Source organism: Triplophysa rosa, linkage group LG4, assembly GCF_024868665.1.
Source record: "Triplophysa rosa linkage group LG4, Trosa_1v2, whole genome shotgun sequence".
NCBI classification, from domain to species: Eukaryota; Metazoa; Chordata; class Actinopteri; order Cypriniformes; family Nemacheilidae; genus Triplophysa; species Triplophysa rosa.
In genome coordinates this window covers 3261811-3283914 of record NC_079893.1, presented here as the reverse complement: position 1 = coordinate 3283914, position 22104 = coordinate 3261811, and the positions used below count along the sequence as shown (strand labels likewise).

General features: G+C 37.5%; 3 protein-coding genes across 6 annotated transcripts in view; 2 read left to right on the top strand and 1 right to left on the bottom strand.

The window, feature by feature from the left end:
• Window positions 1-9843, bottom strand: part of blzf1 (basic leucine zipper nuclear factor 1) — a 15239-nt gene extending 5396 nt beyond the window's left edge. The window contains exon 1 of the mRNA XM_057331714.1: window positions 9729-9843. The gene's annotated coding sequence lies outside the window, so the exon portion shown is untranslated. The remainder of the gene's footprint in view (window positions 1-9728) is intronic.
• ercc5 (excision repair cross-complementation group 5) lies at window positions 9844-15682 on the top strand. 4 transcript variants are annotated; one of them, XM_057331708.1, is made up of 16 exons: window positions 9844-9919; window positions 10194-10298; window positions 10518-10693; window positions 10796-10911; window positions 11018-11119; window positions 11228-11288; window positions 11373-11513; window positions 11594-11795; window positions 11873-12709; window positions 12795-12994; window positions 13067-13186; window positions 13686-13899; window positions 13984-14128; window positions 14204-14404; window positions 14486-14570; window positions 14767-15682. In XM_057331708.1, the coding sequence occupies exons 2-16, from the start codon at window positions 10211-10213 to the stop codon at window positions 15199-15201; spliced, it is 3123 nt and encodes a 1040-aa protein (XP_057187691.1). In that variant the 5' UTR covers window positions 9844-9919; window positions 10194-10210; the 3' UTR covers window positions 15202-15682. The 4 variants fall into 4 exon arrangements, with proteins under 4 accessions (XP_057187691.1, XP_057187694.1, XP_057187693.1 ...); XM_057331711.1 differs by having other exon boundaries at window positions 9901-9919; window positions 10194-10375; window positions 10496-10693; window positions 14767-15681; XM_057331710.1 differs by having other exon boundaries at window positions 9901-9919; window positions 10194-10404; window positions 10496-10693; window positions 14767-15681.
• Window positions 15683-16422: 740 nt separating this feature from the next.
• On the top strand, window positions 16423-20198 carry mettl21e (methyltransferase like 21e). The gene is made up of 4 exons (XM_057332436.1): window positions 16423-16573; window positions 18977-19134; window positions 19229-19346; window positions 19414-20198. Exons 1-4 carry the CDS (start codon window positions 16546-16548, stop codon window positions 19815-19817), a joined length of 708 nt encoding a protein of 235 aa, XP_057188419.1. The 5' UTR covers window positions 16423-16545; the 3' UTR covers window positions 19818-20198.
• Window positions 20199-22104: the final 1906 nt, after the last annotated feature.

Sequence of the window (22104 nt, the reverse complement as noted above, 5' to 3'; positions counted from 1 at the left end):
CATATACTTTCATTGCCAATCTTAACATACAGTAGCCCTGAAGTGTATGGACACTGGATAGCCCTCTGTGTCCACGAAAGAAACAAATGTACAGGTATATCTTTTTTTCTCATTTCAAATCAAACTGCATTGTTAGTTGAGAGTTTTAACTGCAGATCTTTATTGACTTCATAAGACAAGCTGAAGTTTATAAGGAGATTTATTTCACTCTCGATTTCTCAATCTCAAACAGCACAATGGCAAGCAGAGCCAAAATGAATTTCACACTCAGATTTGAAACTATGAATGATGAAATAAGAACATTCCCTGACTAAAAAGCCTTGTATTGTTCCATACATTTCCCCTATACACCCATCCCTCAAACTTCACTGAGGTTCACTTCATGTTCAGAGAGAGTGTGACACAGAAAAGAGAATGTGCTTTCCCTTTATTCATAAGCACTCATTAAATCATCCCTTATGGCTACGCAGTCAAAACCATATCCACACCAATCGGATATTTATTGCTTTCCGAGATGCAACTATTGATCCATCGGCTAGTGGGCGCCTCACTCACCGTCTCTCTCTTTCTCTCTCTAAGGTCTTATATGTTTAATATTTCACAGGGTGGTGAACGGGAGCAGATTTATCCATGACTACGGTATTTAAAGTAGGGCAGCGAGCGGCAGGTTCATTTGAGATATAATAATGGAAGTGGAAAGCTACCAATCAAACCCTCCAGACAACAGAGCAATGAAGAAATGTCAGGAGAGCGCCTTTCAGTGTTTAGTGAGGAAGACGGGGCAGAATGCGATGAGATCAAAAACATCCCTCCTGAGGATGGATGAGAAGACAGGACAGGAGTGAGACGAGCAAAGGAGAATAAGTGATGTATTATTTCATTAATGGACAATCACGGTTTCACTGAGTAAAGTGCTTTTTAATGTGTCTTTGCTGCACCTGTGGTTAAGCGAAAATAAATCATTTTCACTCTTTTAGGGTTATAGTTCTTTGGAGAATAAAAAAACTGTTCCTTCTTTGACAGTTTTTGCAGACAGATTTTTTGAGGAACTTGAAAATAAAGGTTCCACTTATAACCAAACAATGTAGTGTGTTTGTGGTTCTTATTTACATTTTTTTTCATCAGATACAAGCCCAACCGCCCATCTTTCCACTGTGTTGAACCCACATCAATCATCGACTGTCGATGCATATAAAGGTGTAAATCTATCAGTCACAGCATGGACTGATAACTCTCTCCTCCCATCTGTGTGTCTGCAATCACTGAGTGATTCGGTCAATAAAACGCTGTAAGAAATGTTGGTATGCTTGTTTATTCTTATTAGCCCCCAGTAATAAATGAAGCAGCTCACACTAACAATTGGTCCTGTATCGGTCATAATAAATGTACCTAGTGTTGTTAGAACATGAGTAATGTTGAATATAAGATGGGTGTGATTATACTTCAGAGCCCCGGAGATGAAGAAATACATTCAGAATTATTTGCATTTGTCTCAATGGCATTCCTGATAGATTAAACAATAGATACAGACAGTAAACATCAGGGATTTTTCTGGAAGACAATCTTTTTGTTTCTTTTTTGTAATTTTTCATTTCGTTGTTGCCTGGAGATGATGTCAACAGGGAGATGTATGCAGACATCTTTACTATACTGCATTCATCTACTACACAACGCTCGCTTTCTCCCTTTCCCAATGGATTAATAAAGTTTAAGACATGGTAGCTTTCATTGATATTTTGACAATAATCTTGATTTGGTTCATTAGTTCTACCTATTTTTCCTATTGTTTTTCCTGTTTTTCTTTTTAATAAGAATCTGGTGGGTGTCAATGCTGAACCCATAATTTGAGTTATGAGCGGCTAAACCTTTTCAATTATCTGAATCCTTTAAGTGATTCACATTCATGGTTGTAAACTTCCAATAAATTGCACTTTTATTGCTAGACAAGGCACATTCCCTAAAGTTTATTGTTTAACGACTTTGCTTTGTAAATTAGAAAAGTGATATATTGTCGTACAGCTTTCCAGACCCCAGTGCTGATCAGTACAATCAATGTTTCTCTTGCAATAATTAATCACAAATCACTTGAATTTCTCAACTGTCACTTCAAGAGAGCAATGATATTAAATCGAGGGCAAACAAAGACTTTCGCTTAAAAGGATAGCTCACCCAAAAATGAAAATTCTGTGATCATTTACTCACCCTCAGATTGTTCCATACCTGCATAAATTACTTTGTTCTGCTGAACACAAAGGAAGATATTTGGAAGAAAGTCAGTAGCCAAACAGATCTCATCCCCCATTTACTGCCATAGTATGGAAAATAAATACTATGGGAATCAATAGGGGATGAGATCTGTTTGGTTACTGACATTCTTCTAAATATCTTACTTTGTGTTCAGCAGAACAAAGAAATGTATACAGGTTTGGAACAACTTGAGTAAATGAAGACAGAATTTTAAATTTTGGGTGAACTATCCCTTCAAGTGTTTTGCTTCTTTAAATTTTTCACCTAAAAATAGACCCCAGTCAAACAAATCTCCAGACCTGAAAAACATTGTCTTCTACCTTCATTGAAATTCTACTTTGATCTTTTCCACTGAGCAATGAATTAAAATGTGCAAACTGCACATTACATGTTTTATTGCAGAATCAAACTGTATGCATGACCAACAAATAACACTTATACTTATCATGGAAATAAGTGCAATGAATTTAAATAAACAAACTCAAAACAGTAAACACAGCAATAATTTATTTTGTAATAAATTCTACAATAAATGAAGCCATTTTAAAGCATTTAGTATTTCCAGTACACTTTAACACATTTTCCATTGTAGGTGCAAATTGTTTTTGCTACTATCACCATCGATTTTTCAGCAAACACACATTACTCTTATCAGCAAAAATGTGCACCCGTCACACTATCTCAGCTGTGTGCTATCAGAAGAAAATAAACAGTACCATAAATGTTGCAGTTATGTCTACAAGCAACAAAAGCTATAATTTAGCATGGCAATTGTTTAAAATGATATGTTTAACAGTATTATATCAAGCTCGGGGTTTAACCTGTATGGTTTCACAATGATTGCTACTTAATGATCTGTATATCACAGTTTCTAACAGGGGTATTCAATTAAAGTACCAAGAGGCCCAGTCTTTATATTTTCTTCTAAACGGAGGTCCAGACAGTATGATTTTTGAAAATAAATAAATATTTAATCAATTTAGCCCAGTTGGATACAAGATATGATCTTTTATCAAGCACTTTATTTTATATTTTGATATCCAGTATGTATGTATTGTAGGCTCTGTGGCTTTAGGGGAATGCCCTCTTAATGGAAGTCTAATAATTCCTATTTGTAAATAAAAAAAACTACAGACAACATGCAAACAGCAAATGTAATGTAACAATTAAAATGCTCTCATCATAAACAGAAAACAAATGTACTTACTATATTAGCCTTTCCATGCCATTCATACCAGAATTACTTCTATCTTTAAATAATTCCCCAATTAGAACGTTGTTTATTATAAAATGTGACCCTGCTTGTGAAAACCAAGCAAAAGTCTTTTAACTGTTTTCTACATAAAATCATCCTACAGAATATTCTGTTTTAATATAACAACAATATATTAAATATTGACGGAATAATGCCATTTCAAAGTTTGAATCTTAGTGAAATTAATGCTTGAAATTAATCTTTGATGCTTGTTACAGTATCTAATAATTAATTAGATTATGAGTCTATAGCTTGGTTTTTCACAGGGTCACAAATGTTGTTAGCCTACATGCTTATCAATAATGCTAATGCTAAATGTAGATAAAAACGTTATGCAGGGCTTGACATTAAGCATTGTCATGTGGTTGTCCTTCGGACAAGTAAATTTGACATTCACTTGTCCGAGTACAAAAATTACTTGTCCAAAGATAAAAAAATATTTCATTTGAATTATAATATGATCGATATAATTGTTTTGGATTTCGATTGGTCAAGTTTGCTTCTAAGCATTTTAACTAGTGTCGTCTTTGACTGCGGTCAAGCCAGCCGCGGTTTGAAAATACACGGTCAAGCCAGCCGCTGTTTAGGTTCAGATGCGCGCTTATTGAGTGGTTTACGGTACATTACGGGAACACCGCTTGTAAAGCTTTATTTAAATGTAGATGATCCGCGTCTCTTGTCAATAACATATTTCTTGTTTTACGTTTAGAATATCTCGTTTTTGTCGTAATTTATGCAGGTTTTTTTCTCCGAATGTTTGCATTATGATTGCTGTAACGTTATATTGTGAAACCAATGTCTCTGTCTGTATCTTAAATATGTATTATTTTAATGCCTTCTAGACCTTTGTCCTGCTAATAAAACTGTTTATGCAGTTTGCAATTACAGTACCCATGGATTTGAACAGATTTAATTACAGTATGTTTTTTGAAAGCATTTTGTTTGAAAAATATTATTCCAATATAATTGACTATACAAACATTATTTCTCATAAGTAGAAAAATAGATGGTGGGTTTCTAGTAGGGGCCATACCCACACTATATGCACACAATATGGATTTATTTTACTGTAGACGTTTTGGAGAAATACAATTTTTCTACTTAAAATGCCTATAGAAACTTATTTCTAATAAGTAGAAAAAAACTGATGGTGGGTTTCTATAGGGGCCATCCCACCTATATGCACACCATATATGGACTTATTTTACTGTACGTTTTGGAGAAATACACATTTTTCCACTTCAAATGCCTATAGAAACATATATTTCTAATAAGTAGAAAAAACTGATGGTGGGTTTCTTAAGGGGCCATCCACACTATATGCACACCATATATGGACTTATTTTACTGTAGCGTTTTTGGAGAAATACCACAGTTTCCACCTCAATTGCCTATATGAAACATTATTTCTAATAAGTAGAAAAAACTGATGGTGGGATTTCTGTAGGGGCCATCCCACACTATATGCACACCATATATGGACTTATTTTACTGTAGCTTTTGGAGAAATACACATTTTTCCACTTCAAATGCCTATAGAAACATTATTTCTAATAAGTAGAAAAAACTGATGATGGATTTCTGTAGGGGCCATCCCACACTATATGCACACCATAATGGACTTATTTTACTGTAGCGTTTTGGAGAAATACACATTTTTCCACTTCAAATGCCTATAGAAACATTATTTCTAATAAGTAGAAAAAACTGATGATGGATTTCTGTAGGGGCCATCCCACACTATATGCACACCATATATGGACTTATTTTACTGTAGCGTTTTGGAGAAATACACATTTTTCCACTTCAAATGCCTATAGAAACATTATTTCTAATAAGTAGAAAAAACTGATGATGGATTTCTGTAGGGGCCATCCCACACTATATGCACACCATATATGGACTTATTTTACTGTAGCGTTTTGGAGAAATACACATTTTTCCACTTCAAATGCCTATAGAAACATTATTTCTAATAAGTAGAAAAAACTGATGTGGATTTCTGTAGGGGCCATCCCACACTATATGCACACCATATATGGACTTATTTTACTGTAGCGTTTTGGAGAAATACACATTTCTCCACTTCAAATGCCTATAGAAACATTATTTCTAATAAGTAGAAAAAACTGATGGTGGATTTCTGTAGGGGCCATCCCACACTATATGCACACCATATATGGACTTATTTTACTGTAGCGTTTTGGAGAAATACACATTTTTCAATCTTTGAAAGCCTATAGAAACATTATTTCTAATAAGTAGAAAAAACTGATGGTGGAGTTTCTGATAGGGGCCATCCTACACTATATGCACACCATATATGGACTTATTTTACTGTAGGCAGTTTTGGAGAAATACAATATTTTCTACTTCAAATGCCTATATGAAACTATATTTCTCAATAAGTACTATAAAATATGATGGTGGGTTTTAGATAGGAGTCCATACACTATATGCACACAATATGGATATATTTCACTGTAACATTTTGGAGAAATACAATATTTTCCACTTCAAATGCCTATTGAAAACTATATTTCTAATAAGTAGAAAAAACTGATGATGATTTTTGATAGGGGCCATCCCACTCTATATGCACACCATATATGGACTTATTTTACTGTAGCGTTTTTGGAGAAATACACATTTTTTCCACTTCAAATGCCTATAGAAACATTATTTCTAATAAGTAGAAAAAACTGATGATGGGATTTCTGTAGGGGCCATCCCACACTATATGCACACCATATATGGACTTATTTTACTGTAGCGTTTTGGAGAAATACACATTTTTCCACTTCAAATGCCTATAGAAACATTATTTCTAATAAGTAGAAAAAACTGATGATGGATTTCTGTAGGGGCCATCCCACACTATATGCACACCATATATGGACTTATTTTACTGTAGCGTTTTGGAGAAATACACATTTTTCCACTTCAAATGCCTATAGAAACATTATTTCTAATAAGTAGAAAAAACTGATGATGGATTTCTGTAGGGGCCATTCCCACACTATATGCACACCATATAATGGAATTATTTTACTGTAGCGTTTTGGAGAAATACACATTTCTCCACTTCAAATGCCTATAGAAACATTATTTCTAATAAGTAGAAAAAACTGATGATGGATTTCTGTGGGGGCCATCCCACACTATATGCACACCATATATGGACTTATTTTACTGTAGCGTTTTGGAGAAATACACATTTTTTCCACTTCAAATGCCTATAGAAACATTATTTCTAATAAGTAGAAAAAACGGATGTGGTTTCTGTAGGGGCCATCCCACACTATATGCACACCATATATGGACTTATTTTACTGTAGCATTTTGGAGAAATACACATTTCTCCACTTCAAATGCCTATAGAAACATTATTTCTAATAAGTAGAAAAACTGATGGTGGATTTCTGTAGGGGCCATCCCACACTATATGCACACCATATATGGACTTATTTTACTGTAGCGTTTTGGAGAAATACACATTTTCACTTCAATTTGATATAGAAACATTATTTCTAATAAGTAGAAAAAACTGATGGTGGGATTTCTGTAGGGGCCATCCCACACTATATGCACACCATATATGGACTTATTTTACTGTAGCATTTTGGAGAAATACACATTTCTCCACTTCAAATGCCTATAGAAATTATTTCTCATAAGTAGAAAAAACTGATGATGGAATGGGTTTAAGTAGGAGACCATACCCACACTATATGCACACGAGATATGAGATATATTTCGACTGTAACGTTTTGGAGAAATACAATATTTTCTACTTCCAAATGCCTATTGAAAGACTATATTTCTAATAAGTAGAAAAAACTGATGGTGGGTTTCTATAGGGGCCATCCCACTCTATATGCACACCATATATGGACTTATTTTACTGTAGCATTTTGGAGAAATACACATTTTTCCACTTCAAATGCCTATAGAAACATTATTTCTAATAAGTAGAAAAAACTGATGATGGATTTCTGTAGGGGCCATCCCACACTATATGCACACCATATATGGACTTATTTTACTGTAGCGTTTTGGAGAAATACACATTTTTCCACTTCAAATGCCTATAGAAACATTATTTCTAATAAGTAGAAAAAACTGATGATGGATTTCTGTAGGGGCCATCCCACACTATATGCACACCATATATGGACTTATTTTACTGTAGCGTTTTGGAGAAATACACATTTTTCCACTTCAAATGCCTATAGAAACATTATTTCTAATAAGTAGAAAAAACTGATGATGGATTTCTGTAGGGGCCATCCCACACTATATGCACACCATATATGGACTTATTTTACTGTAGCGTTTTGGAGAAATACACATTTTTCCACTTCAAATGCCTATAGAAACATTATTTCTAATAAGTAGAAAAAACTGATGATGGATTTCTGTAGGGGCCATCCCACACTATATGCACACCATATATGGACTTATTTTACTGTAGCGTTTTGGAGAAATACACATTTTTCCACTTCAAATGCCTATAGAAACATTATTTCTAATAAGTAGAAAAAACTGATGATGGATTTCTGTAGGGGCCATCCCACACTATATGCACACCATATATGGACTTATTTTACTGTAGCGTTTTGGAGAAATACACATTTTTCCACTTCAAATGCCTATAGAAACATTATTTCTAATAAGTAGAAAAAACTGATGTATGGATTTCTGTAGGGGCCATCCCACACTATATGCACACCATATATGGACTTATTTTACTGTAGCCGTTTTGGAGAAATACACATTTTCCACTTCAAATGCCTATAGAAACATTATTTCTAATAAGTAGAAAAAACTGATGGTGGATTTCTGTAGGGGCCATCCCACACTATATGCACACCATATATGGACTTATTTTACTGTAGCGTTTTGGAGAAATACACATTTTCATTTGAAATGCCTGTAGAAACATTATTTCTAATAAGTAGAAAAAACTGATGTCGGATTTCTGTAGGGACAATGCACCCATAAGACCCTTACATTTGGAAACCATATATCTACAAGCGTATACTAATTCTATAGAAGCGATGATTATGGGGACCATTATTGCACACCTATATGACTTATTCGTAGCATTTTGGAGAAATACACATTTCTTCCACTTCAAATGCCTATAGAAACATTATTTCTAATAAGTAGAAAAAACTGATGGTGGGATTTCATGTAGGGGCCATCCCACACTATATGCACACCATATATGGACTTATTTTACTGTAGCATTTTGGAGAAATACACATTTTTCCACTTCAAATGCCTATAGAAACTTTATTTCTAATAAGTAGAAAAAAGCTGATGATGGATTTCTGTAGGGGCCATCCCACACTATATGCACACCATATATGGACTTATTTTACTGTAGCGTTTTGGAGAAATACACATTTTTCCACTTCAAATGCCTATAGAAACATTATTTCTAATAAGTAGAAAAAACTGATGGTGGGTTTCTATAGGGGCCATCCCACACTATATGCACACCATATATGGACTTATTTTACTGTAGCGTTTTGGAGAAATACACATTTCTTCCACTTCAAATGCCTATAGAAACATTATTTCTAATAAGTAGAAAAAACTGATGATGGATTTCTGTGAGGGGCCATCCCACACTATATGCACACCATATATGGACTTATTTTACTGTAGCGTTTTGGAGAAATACACATTTCTTCCACTTCAAATGCCTATAGAAACATTATTTCTAATAAGTAGAAAAAACTGATGATGGATTTCTGTAGGGGCGGATCATCTACATTTAAATAAAGCTTTACAAGCGGTGTTCCCGTAATGTACCGTAAACCACTCAATAAGCGCGCATCTGAACCTAAACAGCGGCTGGCTTGACCGTGTATTTTCAAACCGCGGCTGGCTTGACCGCAGTCAAACACTGTCTAAGAAAAAATGCAGAGACAGACAAATGTCTATAAATCACGTTCTTTATAGACCTACCGTCAATATATCACAAACTAAATAAAACATATAAGTTTTATGGTTCACTATATTAATATTGTTTCCTCACAACATAAACACACAAGTGTTGGTAAACAAGGGTTGTGATCTTTGTCCCGAGTTTATCTCAATCGCCGTTTGTTTATCTGGCGCGAGCCGCTTTGACTAAAGACAAAGGTCAACAAAGAACAACACCGTTATGTAAAGCGTTATGTAAACGAAATCATGACGATATTAATGAACTTACCAAATGTTAAATGCTGATATTTGGTGATGAATTTTGCCACGTACCAGACACACCGCTCACAGTTTCCATGTTAAAGCGGAAACAGCTGAAGCGACTAAGCGGAAGCGGAACTAATGCACTCGGAACTCGTGTTCAGCGCTCGTTTCCAAGGGACTGGTTATGTGTTCGGACGCGCATCAGCTCTAAGAACAGTGAGATATTATAAAATATTTTCTTTTTAAACCATGTTCTTACTCTTAAATGTATCACATTTACGACACATCATTAAAACCATTCATATTTAGACGTTTCGCTGAACTTTAATCGTTAGTTCTAATCAATTTTATTGTTGTATTTTCCTGCGTGTTTTTGCAGCAACACTCGGATAGCCTAAATATGTATGCGATTCATATAGCTAGGCAGATGCATAGATTGATCCCCAGTATTTCTTCTAAATGTGAGTTTGTGTTTATGTGTTGATCTCAGGTCTGTGAGCAGGTGTAATGGGAGTTCATGGACTGTGGAAGCTCGTGGAGACCACTGGAAAACCCATCAACCCTGAAACCCTGGAGGGGAAGATTTTAGCTGTCGGTATCCTGACCTGTACACCATCTGCCGTTTCATCTCACTTAGCTGAATAAAAAAAAACATTTTTCATGAGACCTGGGGTAAATACCATGGTATTTGCCTAAATATGGTATGGTGTATGTAAGTGTGGCCAGTGGTCATGAAAGATTATATTTGTATGAATTGTTTTAGTTGTATTCAGTCGTGTCTGGTCTGTTTAGATCCATAACTGAGCCATCACAGATATCAGTATCTGGCTGAATCAGGCCATCAAAGGTGTTCGGGATCGAGATGGAAACAGCGTTCAGAACGCTCATCTCCTCACACTCTTCCATCGCCTCTGTAAGCTGCTGTTCTTCCGGATCAAACCAATCTTCGTGTATGATGGAGATGCTCCGCTGCTTAAGAAACAGACGCTGGTGAGTTCAGAAACAGAGAGCTGTGATAGTTGATATGTGCGTGACGTCAAACATGAGATCGGAGAATGTGGCTTCTGAGAGATTTTTTAATGTGTTCTTTAGGCGCTGAGGAGACAGCGGAGGGAGGACATGACACGTGAGTCCAGGCAGACCAATGAAAAACTGTTCAGGACGTTTTTGAAGAGACAGGCCATCAAAGCTGCTTTAGGGGATTCAAGGTAAAACGCACATGCATAATATTTCGTCAAACAGAATGATGTGAGCATCACGATTCATCTGGATTATTATGCTTCAACATTTTGGTTGTGTGTTTTATAACTGCAGTCAAGAGGCGATACCCAGCCTCTCCTCGGTGAGACGGGATGAGGCAGATGACATGTATGTCCTGCCTGCTCTTCCCGTCCATGAGGAGAAAGAACAGAGCAGGTGAGAATAAGAAAAGCATGTAATAATGATGATGACAGAAACAAATTTTCATTCGTATTTTCATAATTTTCTTGACCATTTCTTGGACCTCACAAACTGCTGCTTTAGTTCAGAAGAGGAGATGGAGAGAGATGAAGATGAATCCGTGCAGCCCAACAGCAGATTTCAGGTTGGTCACCAGTCACATCGGAGCTCACAGAATGAGTTACAAATCACACGAGCCGCACGTATTAACTTTGTTTGTATTCAACAGGAGATCTATGAAAACCCTGACGCTGTCGACATCAATTCAGAGGAGTTTTCACTCATGCCGCCGGAGGTGAAACATGAAATCTTGAAAGAAATGAAGGAGTTCAGCAAGAGACGACGCACGCTGTATCACAAACCTCCAGAAGTACGGCTGCTTAAACGGAGAGAAAACATAACTGTATATTTGCTGATGTTATTTTTTACTCTCTTCTCTCTGGTCTGCAGTGCTCAAGTGAGTTCTCGCAGTATCAGCTGGCCGGCCTCCTGCATAGAAACAATCTCAACCAACGTTTGGAGGGCGTAGAGCAGGAAATGAGTCATCACAGCTCTGGGGGGGTGGAGCAGCAGTACGGAAAGGGGAAACAGCAGGACGTGGAAGTGCGACGTCTCGTCTCGGAGGATTCTTCTCATTACATCCTGATTAAAGGTCTTAATAAAGCCATTTTATGTGTTGTAGGACATGTTTGATGCATAAAACAATGATATTGTTCTGATGTTCTTCAGGTTCTCAGAAGCGCGCCGATGCCGCAGACAGCCAGCCGACTCCTGCACTATGGTCCAGTACTCCGTGGGCGAGGAAGGAGAGACCGAAAGGCAAGCCTGAGCCACTTTGGAAACCCATCGCAGATGATGAGAACAATCCTTCCTCATCATCAGAACAGACTGAGAGTCAGCAGCCGTCAGAAGGAGCTCCGCCATCTCCACGCACCCTACAGGCCATCCAGAGTGCCATGATGGACTCCAGCTCTGATGATGATGATAGTGAAGCAGTCACAGTGAGATCTCATGACAGACACGAAACAACAGGAACGGAAGATAAGGATGGAAGTGCTTCACCTCGAACTTTACACGCCATCCAGAGCGCCATGATGGACGACGCGGAACGTCACAAAAACAGGAAATATATGATGTTGAGCAGCTCGGAGGATGAGGAGAAGCGGATTGTTGCTGACGATAGACGGATCGCTGGAGATGGAGGTGTATCACCCAGGACTTTGTTGGGCATTCGGGAAGCTTTAGGAGATCGTGGAAATGAGGAACAGAAAAGCATCTCTGAGAGAGAGACAACCGAAATCGAGAGCGCGGCTCTCCAAAGCAACGATCACAGGAAAGATATCTCCTTTCTAACTCCAGATGTTTCCTCGCGGACAGTGTCAAGCACACCTCATGTTCTCGCTTCACGCTCTCAGCCCAAAAGCCCAGCAGAGCCAGAAGGGGTTTCAGAAGATGAAAAAAAACAAAGTGCCTCCTCTGATCAAAAACCTGTAAATGTTAATGAAGAGGTTAAAGAGAACAGAGAAATTGTCGCGAAGACTGAAGAAGAATCCAGCAGCTCAGAAGGTACAAACGCACAACACAACCACCCAAAACACCCTAGCAACACTTGAGTCTCATACATCTTGTGTGTTTGTTTGGTGTTTGACAGAGAGTTTTATCGAGGTGTATGATGTAGAAGAACCTCACGCCAAAGCAGAAGAGCAATCAGCCAATCAGAGCACGTCAGATGACGTGGATGTGAAGGAGGCAGAGGAAGAAAAAGAGGAAGATCTCAGTGCTGGAAACATCAGTCAGATGAAGGCGTCAGAAAATGAACCTGCTGTTGAAGAATGGAATCAGATTGATGTGGTAAATATGCACGTGAGCTGAAGCTGTTAGTGCTGGAGTGTAGAGTTGAGATGAATGCTTGATTTCCTGCAGGAGGAGCTTGAGCAGTTAGAGAGAGATCTAGAGGAAGAACAGACCAGCCTGAAGCAACAACAGCAGCAGCAGGAGAGAACCAGCTCCACGGTGACGGGACAGATGTGTCAGGAGAGTCAGGTGAGCACGCTTATGTTAACGCAACACAAATCATTCATGTAGACTCAACTTGAATGGATTAAGTTAGAGTACTGAACATGAGAAAATTGTGTTGCATTAACTTGTTAAAATGAAGTAAATTGGACAAGTAACACATTTTCTTTTCATTGTGTGAGCGTGCACATGTGTACAAGTTTATGCTTTTGAGAGTGCACGTGTGATCAATGTACAGCGTGCTGTGTGTATACTGTAAATGTCCCCTTACGAAACAAAAATGTGTGAAATAATAGAAAATTAAGAGACAAAATTATTTTCCATTTTTCTGAAGTTACTATTTTTGGCATAAGGGTAGGTCGTCTGCAGAGTCTGAGGACACCGAAAGTTGACACCTTGCTTAGTATACATCCTACAGAAATAGTCTAAGTAGTATGGTAGAATGCTTCCCGCCCGAGCCTGTGCCTTATAAAGAACGTGCATTTATCTGATATTTAATCAAAGCTGCTCTCTGAATGGCTCTCAGGAGCTGTTGCGATTATTCGGTGTGCCCTTCATTGTCGCACCCACGGAGGCCGAAGCCCAATGTGCCACGCTAGACCACCTGGACCAAACGCACGGCACCATCACAGACGACAGCGACATCTGGCTCTTCGGCGGCCGCCAAGTCTACAAGAACTTTTTCAACCAGAACAAGTATGTGGAGCATTACCAGTGCACAGACATGCAGAATCAACTGGGTGAGAATCTTCGACGCTCAAGGCCGAGTTTAAAGTCCGAACTCATATGAAGGAGAAAGTAACGCAAGCGATGTTTTAATGTAGGTTTGGATCGGACCAAGCTGATAAATCTGGCCTATCTGCTGGGCAGTGACTACACGGAGGGCATCTCAGGTGTGGGTTACGTCACAGGAATGGAGATACTGAATGAATTTCCTGGTACCGGCCTACAGCCTCTCTACGATTTCAGGTAAGAAAAACTTCAACGTTGTTTCAAATAAAACACATCTGGTACAGACGACAGATTTCTGATCTTCTGATGTAGTAACTGGTGGTCTGAGGCTCAGGAGAAGAAGAAAGTGACTGCCAATCCCAAAGACACAAAAGTCAAGAAGAAGCTCCGAGATCTTCAGCTTCATCCTGGTTTTCCGAACCCTGTTGTGGCTCAGGCGTACCTCCATCCCACTGTGGACCAATCAGACGCCTCCTTCAGCTGGGGCCGCCCACAGCTGGACCTCCTTCAAGAATATCCTTGTGTTTTACTTGCATGTCAGTATCTTTTCACAGTGCTATATTTTATTTGACTATTTTTCTTAACGCATCTTAAGTTCTGTGCAAGCCGATTTGGTTGGAACAGCAAAAAAACGGACGAGATTTTACAGCCGGTGTTAAAACAATTTAACGCTCAACAGGTGAAATACATTCATTCATTTACTAGATGGCATACGGACATTTATTCAATTCAACATGGACATATATTTATCGAGCTGTTCGTACTAAACGTAAATGGATTAAAATCGTACAAATTTATATGAATTAGCCTCCTGTGTTTGCACATAACAGTTGGACTTTTTTTATCTTCATTTTTTTAATCCTAATGTCTTGCAGACTCAGCTGCGCATCGATTCCTTCTTCCGCCTGGAGCAGCAGGAGAGGCAGTGCATACGCAGTCAGCGTCTGCGCAGAGCCGTCACCTGCCTCAAGAGAAAAGAAAGAGAGGAGGAAGACGATGAAGAGCCGTCTCCATCTAAAGCGGGCAAGGATGAGAGTGGCATACAGCGAGCCCCCTTATCAGGAGGGTTTATGGGCTCATCTACTGACGTGCCGGAGGAGACAACGTGGGACGGGAAAGCCAGTGGAGTTACTCGGGACAGGAAGCAGGTGATGATGCGAGCGGCGTGCAGCAGCTCCAGCTCAGAGGATGAGGCGGAGCGCGGGAGGGGTGTCGCTATGGTTATAGCGCGCTCTGTGTTCTTCGAGGGCAAGACGAGAGGAAGAGGAAAGCGCACTGGAGGGAGAGGAAGGGGCAAAAATAAGTCATGACAGCGTATTTGAGATTGACTGAATATGAAGCGTAATCATGAAGTGTTTTGAGTTTCAATTAGCATGTTGTGTAAATTATTAAATGCGTATTTGAATATGTATTGTGATGTAATTGAGGTCTGATCATTTATGCTTGTTTCAGTATAAAAGCATCTTACAGTTTATCAGGATCTAAAATGAAAAAAAGAGATGAGATGAAAATGCCAACACAATCTCATCGCACTGTTTTACTAAATTGCTCATTCGTATAATTTTGTACGGTCTGTTTTTTCGCCCAGTGACATTAGATTTAGTGGTGGGGGAATGATACGTTTTTGTCCTATTCACATTGTACGAATTTATATGAAATTGACACTTCCTAAAAAAAAGTCTGTGATCCGAATTGTAATTAAAGCATTTTTTACAATAATGGCCATATCGTGTAAAGTCATCAAAATGTTACTTCCCAGGCATAAAATGTTGATGTTTTTGGTAAATAACCATTTAAAATACTATAAAATAAATAATTCTTCTGCAGAACACAAATGAAGAAATTTTAAAGAACGCCGGTAACCGAAGAAAAATGGACCCCATTGACTTTCATTGTATGAACACAAAACCACTGAGACATTTCTCAAAATATCTTCTTTTGTGGTCCACAGAAGGTTTTAGCTGACATCAGAGTAAATAAATTAAGAATTTTTATTTTGGGGTGAACTATCCCTTTAAATGATGGCATGCAAAAGAACAAAAAGTTCTTTATGGAACCACACACCAAAAAATAAAAAATCTTAGTTTTAACATTGTAGCCTTCAGAATTTAGGTACAAGTTTTCATTTTGGTCCCCTTCTACAAAACATTGGCATTTTATTATTTAAGTATATCTGTTCTTCACAGGAAGAGTGATCGAAATCAGTATTTTTAGCCGAGGGCCTCTGGATGACCCCAAGCCTTAATAGATGAGTGAAACGCAACGGCTTCAAAGATTTGGATACCTTGAAATCTACTGGAAAACACCACAACAGTTCACTGTAAAGGTCAAAGGAGCTCAGCTGTTACAGGTTGAAGAGTTATAATAAGCTTCTCCAAAACACAATCTGCATTCCTGTTTCCAAGCCAAAGCATGACTTGATCATCCCTCAGTTATGATAACTCGTGATCGTGCCAATATGTGTGTTTACTGCTACTCTATGCTGTATTATGCTGCAAAAGGGTTCCCTTTCTCCCCCTCTGACCTCCATTCACAGCACCTGCTTCTGTCAGTCAAACGTCATTGAGAGTAACCTACAGAGACCAATGAGAGGGAGCCGGACGCCTCGACTTCAGATCAACTTATAAGGAATTATCGAAGAGAAGAAGAGAGAAATGGAGCAGAATGGAACCAGTGTCGAGGGTGGGTGTAAATATATTGTTTTCTATACATGACAGATAAATAAACATTCTCTGCCAGTGTGAATGTATGCGCTGAAGTTGTCTTAACACAGCAGACATAAGTAAAACTTTTCTATCTGGTTTACTGTCAGACCCTGTCTAGACTGGACGATAAATGACTAAAGAACACACATGTGGTGTTAAATCATACACCTGCTCATAATGAATCATAAAACAGCACCTGTGTGTCTCTTATATAACATTACTTCCGTCTGATGAACACCTGCGCAAAACAAATCACTGGAGACTCGATGTGTTTACAATCATAGTTACGTTCATTCTCTTTTCTCATGCAGTTTTCTGTTTCATGAGGTTACAGGATCTGTTATCTTAACAAAAGGTCTGTGAAAAGGGTCGCAAAGGGGAGGAAAATTTCCAGTCAATTTTTGGAAACTTTTTTATATCGTTTATCAGGATTTTGCTAAAAGATGTTTTTTTCAACTACGTTTAGGTTCCATAGACTAACCTGCAATTTTGCTAATTCCCAGTGATTTCCTATACATTTTCCCTATATATTCCCCTTTAATCCAACGAACTTTAAAAACTCTTTGAAAATGTTGTTTAAAATCCACTTGAGGAAGTCAAACTGGCGGTTTCTGACAGAAGTCTTAAACTAAAATTGATTGATTTTGATTTCTAAAAATGAATATTTTGTATAACAGCAATGTACTATACAGTAAATATCACTTTAAAGTGTATACAATTTGACAAAACAGAATGAGAATATTTAACATTTTTCTCAACTGCTGTCAACAGGATTCAGATGATGTCACTTCCTGTGAGTCACAATGTAACAGAATGTTCAATGTGTTTTAAGGAGATAATTCAGACAGCAACGGGGTCGCATGCAGAATTTGAGACAGAAATATTGTTTTCTTCAATAAATGATCAATTTAACAGAAACAACGACTTCCGTATGATAAAATAACATTTTTTTTACTGACAAAAATTAAAATATGCCCCTACTGTTCTTGTCAACCCAGATAAGTTAAGATAACTCAAAATATTTGTGGAAACTTATTACCTCAAAACTTAAACTCAATTCTTTTGAGTAAAGAGCACTAAACACATTAGAACAGCAAACTCAAAATGATTAATTTGGAATACAATTCTTTTTTCATTACTCCATTTTACATTTACTTGAGTTTCACTTTGAACAAAATGATCAGTGTTATCATGAAGGAACAATAGCCATTACCAATGTAATGCCTTCAGATCAAACAGGTAAGATTTGAAACGAGTCTGTTTTCCTCATAAGCAAACGCTCTACTCGTCTGCACAATGGTAACCTCTTAAAATCACTAATGTTACAAAACTCTTTAAATAACAGAATACTAAACATTTAGAAGCCTCCTCCGTTGTAATCTTGATATAAATACACTCTAAAAATATATATAAAAAATAGGGTACAATATACTGTATTAATATGAAGGAATTTTCCGTATTCATTTTTACAGTTGTTTTACCTGTATTTTACATTTTGCACTGCATTAACTTACATTTTAGCATTAACGGAAATGTCCGTAAAATAAAGGAAAATGTACTGGTAATTTTCTGCGAGTAGCCTACTTTATGCGTTTTTTAACGGGATTTTTTTACAGTGTACATAAAAGAACGCTTTATTTTAAGATTTACCTCCATTATCCAGTCCACACAAAGCATGCTGGGAATCGCTCTGACGTCAATGGAAGATTAAATTAAGATTTTTCAGTTAAGTGACAGTGACTTCCTATTTGTTTTAACTCAAAATATCGAAAACGTTAAACACACTTAAAAGTCTTAAGATAAATGAACCTTTTCACAGTTTTGAGTATATTTCGCTCATTTTTAATACTGTTCGTGAATACATTATATTTCAAAAGTACACTGTAAAAAAATGCTGTTTCTTCATAAAATGACATGTTTTTCCTGTTTAAAATTGCAGTCTTCTTCTGTAATTTGATAGTTTTTGATAGTACAGTAAAATGACAGTTTTTGGACATTATACGTGAAAAAATCTGTAAAAAAAACCAACAGTAAAATAAGTAAGTTTTCTTTTTTATAAGGTTACACTATACATTAAACTATGGTTACTATAGCAAAACCATGTTGAATAAGTGGTTACCTTGGTTAACTGTAGTAGTCATATTTTGGGGTTTATTTGTAGAAAAGCATGCAAATCAAGGTTAAGGTTTTTCCTGTGGCTCAGTGGTTGGAGGCGAGGTCATGGGTTCGATCCCAGGTGATTTCACGTAGTCAGAAACAAAATGTATAATACAATGCAATGTAAGTCGCACTGGATAAAAGCGTCTGCTAAATGTAAATGTTATTTTTACGAGTAACATTCTACCATTATGCAGCAGGTGTTTTCTTTTTGTCACTTCAGAAGCGTCGGCGGACGTCGAGCTGGCCGCAGAAATAATGAAGAGACATTTCCGTCCATCGCTGATCAAAATACAAGCGTGGGAAGGTTACATCTTCGCAGACATGGAGATTAAAATCTCAGAGTCTACAGACTGCTACGGGGCTGTGCTCTGGCCTTCTGTACGTATCACTGCAGTGTGCTTATCAGTCAGCATTCATGTTAACTACGAAGGGAAAAGTGGTTAAGATAACACCTGTGACGTCCTCTTTTAAGGCCATGGTGTTGTGCCATTTCCTCGACACTCACCGTGACGAATACAACCTCATGGATAAGAACATCATTGAACTGGGAGCCGGGACGGGACTGGTTACCATAGTAACCAGCCTTTTAGGTAAGAGACCAGATATGGTCCGTATGGTGTTGTTAATAAACACAATAATACCGTTCTTTCTGTCCAGGTGCAAAGGTGACCTCTACGGACCTGCCGGATGTTCTGGGTAACCTGAGGCACAACATTCTACACAACACCCGAGGACGCTGTCGCCACGAGCCGCACGTGACCGAGCTCAGCTGGGGCCAACAGCTGGAAGAACGCTTCCCACGGGCGTCGGCTCAATACGACTACATCATGGCTGCAGATGTGGTTTATTCACATCCATACCTGGACGAGCTGATGGAGACCTTCATGCACCTGTGTTCTGATAACACCGTCATCTTATGGGCCATGAGGTTTCGTCTGGATCCAGAGAACAGCTTCGTGGACAGATTTGAGAAACTCTTTCACCTCCAGGAGCTCTACGATCTGCCCAGTCTTAGTATAAAGTTGTACAGCGCACGGAAAAGACACGGAGACGCGGCGTAGACTGGAGTTAAACAAATCACAGCATTGGATTGATGTATGACTTTCTTTGTTTACTTTCTAAAGTTAACATGAAATCAAAATTGATTCGGTTTACTTTCTTCATACACGTTCCTAGCACATCATGCCATGACATTGACACAAAGTTTGTCATCAGAATTATTATTTCTTATAAAAGTAAAATGATTAGCTGTTTATGTCGACTTTAAGAGCCAGAAACTCTACAGTCCGTGTAAACGTGTTTGTTTATTAGGTTGAAATATGTGGTGACACTAGTTAATAGATCATTCTTGATAATAAATGGTTAATTTTTAAACTAAAACTATTTTTTTATAAAATTTTGTTTAAAAAAATGAGAAACGTTAGATTAGAAATAAGGTTTAAGTTGAGGCATTACATGAAATAAAATTATTAATAAATAAATAATAATTAAAAAATCTGAAATTTATATATACTGTATATATATATGTATATATATATATAATATTAAATCATTTAGCAATAAAAAGCAATTTAATAACAATTAAAAATATCAAGTGAAATAAATACAAATACAAAAAAATAACATTACAAAATTGGCATGAAAATTAACACAAATATTATATTAAACATTACCTTTTATATTTTATTTGGATGTGGACCATATTTTCATCACATCACAAAGATCTTTAAGGCTTTTATAAAAAATGGAGTATTTGGCGAAAAACATTTTGATAAAAATATATCAGTCCCGATGAATATCTTCACATGTTTTTCCAGCGGTGTAAGATTTCATCAAACCGCTAAACTTCAATTAAACCACAATCACTTCTGTTCTCACAGCTTCTCTTTACTTCATCTCATAGAAACAAAAACATTATGCACACTTGAGCTAAAAAAATCTCTCTGGCATCAGATGTCTGTCTTAGGAATGTACGGACCAGATGTTTGTGTGATGACTAGCGGCACATAGAGACGAACGATTAAAAACAGGGTTCCCACGGGTCACCAAATTTCTGGAATATCCTGGAATTTTAAAAGATCTATTCCAGACATTGAAAGTCATGGAATTTTATATATTTTTTTGTCGAAGTCATGGAATATAATAAATTTTAGTTTCCATTTATCAAAATGTAATTTTTCTATACTGTATTTTTTAATTGTGTTTTTTCACACATTTGTGCGTATTGTTATGGTTATCTTCAGTACCGTTTATTCCCTTCCTGCTTGTCACTTGGCAATCACTTAAGTCAAATGCAGTCACCTGTAGCTCTTAACTAAGGCAAAATGCCAGGAAAAATGTACATTTTAAGAGCTTTGGCTAAAAAACTATCACTTCAAAGACTGAGTTTCATTCACTATAGTTCTTGGAAATTTTACTTTTTAGTCAGTGAAAGTCAGGGAAAAGTCAGGGAATTTGACATTTGGCTTAGAGCGTAAAAACATCTGGCCAGAAGCCCATCTGGACACATCCACCGGTGATTTACTGAGATATCTGATATCTCCATCATGCGCTTTCAGCCTGGCAGCATCATAACATGAAGCAAACTTGTTTATTGAAACAAAATCACCCCCGGAGGGAAATTTTATTGCATCGTCTCAGATGTTTCTTCTAAAATTGCTTAGGAGAAATAATTGAAATCGAAAAAAGAGTGTTGAAATCCATGAAGAGCATGGAGGTGTAAAATGAATGAATGTAGATTGTAGAGGTAAAATATTTTGGATTTGGATTGAGTTCATAGTGTGGTCTTCAATAATATTTACTTTTGAAAATCTGAGCTCGAGGCATTGTTGACATCTCTTCTAAAACTCTTACTTTGTGACATTTGTGTGATTTCTGGCTCATTTTATGCAAAGCAATATCTGAGATGCAGATGAGACTTAAGCAAGTTTCCATCCAGTCCATCCAACATCTGAGATATTACCAAGATCTGATATGTGATTTTTCTTTATTTGTACCTCTACATCTTTGGATTACTAATAAAATCTGTTTATTCCACTCCCACAAGAGCCAAATCTACTACCAGCACCATGATGTGCCGAATGGTGTAAATGTGTCCGAATGATGTCACAGTGCCCGCGCGGCAGCATATCGAGCCCTACAAGGGGAGAATCTGATGGCCCCTAAATTTCCAGGGGGTTTGACAATCACACATGAAACAGGAGAAGATCCAGAGAGAATTTAGAGCAGGTTGGATATGGTTAACCAGCTCCGGTGAAGTCATGCACACTCGAGAGACGTGTGTTGGGTTTCCCTTCTGCAGAATCCATTTAGCACATACCAGCCGCCTGGACTCGTTCAGAAGAATGT

Excerpts from the sequence above, each read along its gene's own strand:
- mettl21e (XM_057332436.1), top strand. The coding sequence starts at position 16,546 with ATGGAGCAGAATGGAACCAGTGTCGAGG. Across the intron at positions 16,574-18,976 it reads GAATGGAACCAGTGTCGAGG|AAGCGTCGGCGGACGTCGAG; the intron begins GTGGGTGTAAAT and ends TTGTCACTTCAG. Across the intron at positions 19,135-19,228 it reads GGGCTGTGCTCTGGCCTTCT|GCCATGGTGTTGTGCCATTT; the intron begins GTACGTATCACT and ends TCCTCTTTTAAG.
- ercc5 (XM_057331708.1), top strand. The coding sequence starts at position 10,211 with ATGGGAGTTCATGGACTGTGGAAGCTCGTGGAGACCACTGGAAAACCC. Across the intron at positions 10,694-10,795 it reads TGCTTAAGAAACAGACGCTG|GCGCTGAGGAGACAGCGGAG; the intron begins GTGAGTTCAGAA and ends TGTGTTCTTTAG. Across the intron at positions 11,120-11,227 it reads GAGGAGAAAGAACAGAGCAG|TTCAGAAGAGGAGATGGAGA; the intron begins GTGAGAATAAGA and ends CTGCTGCTTTAG.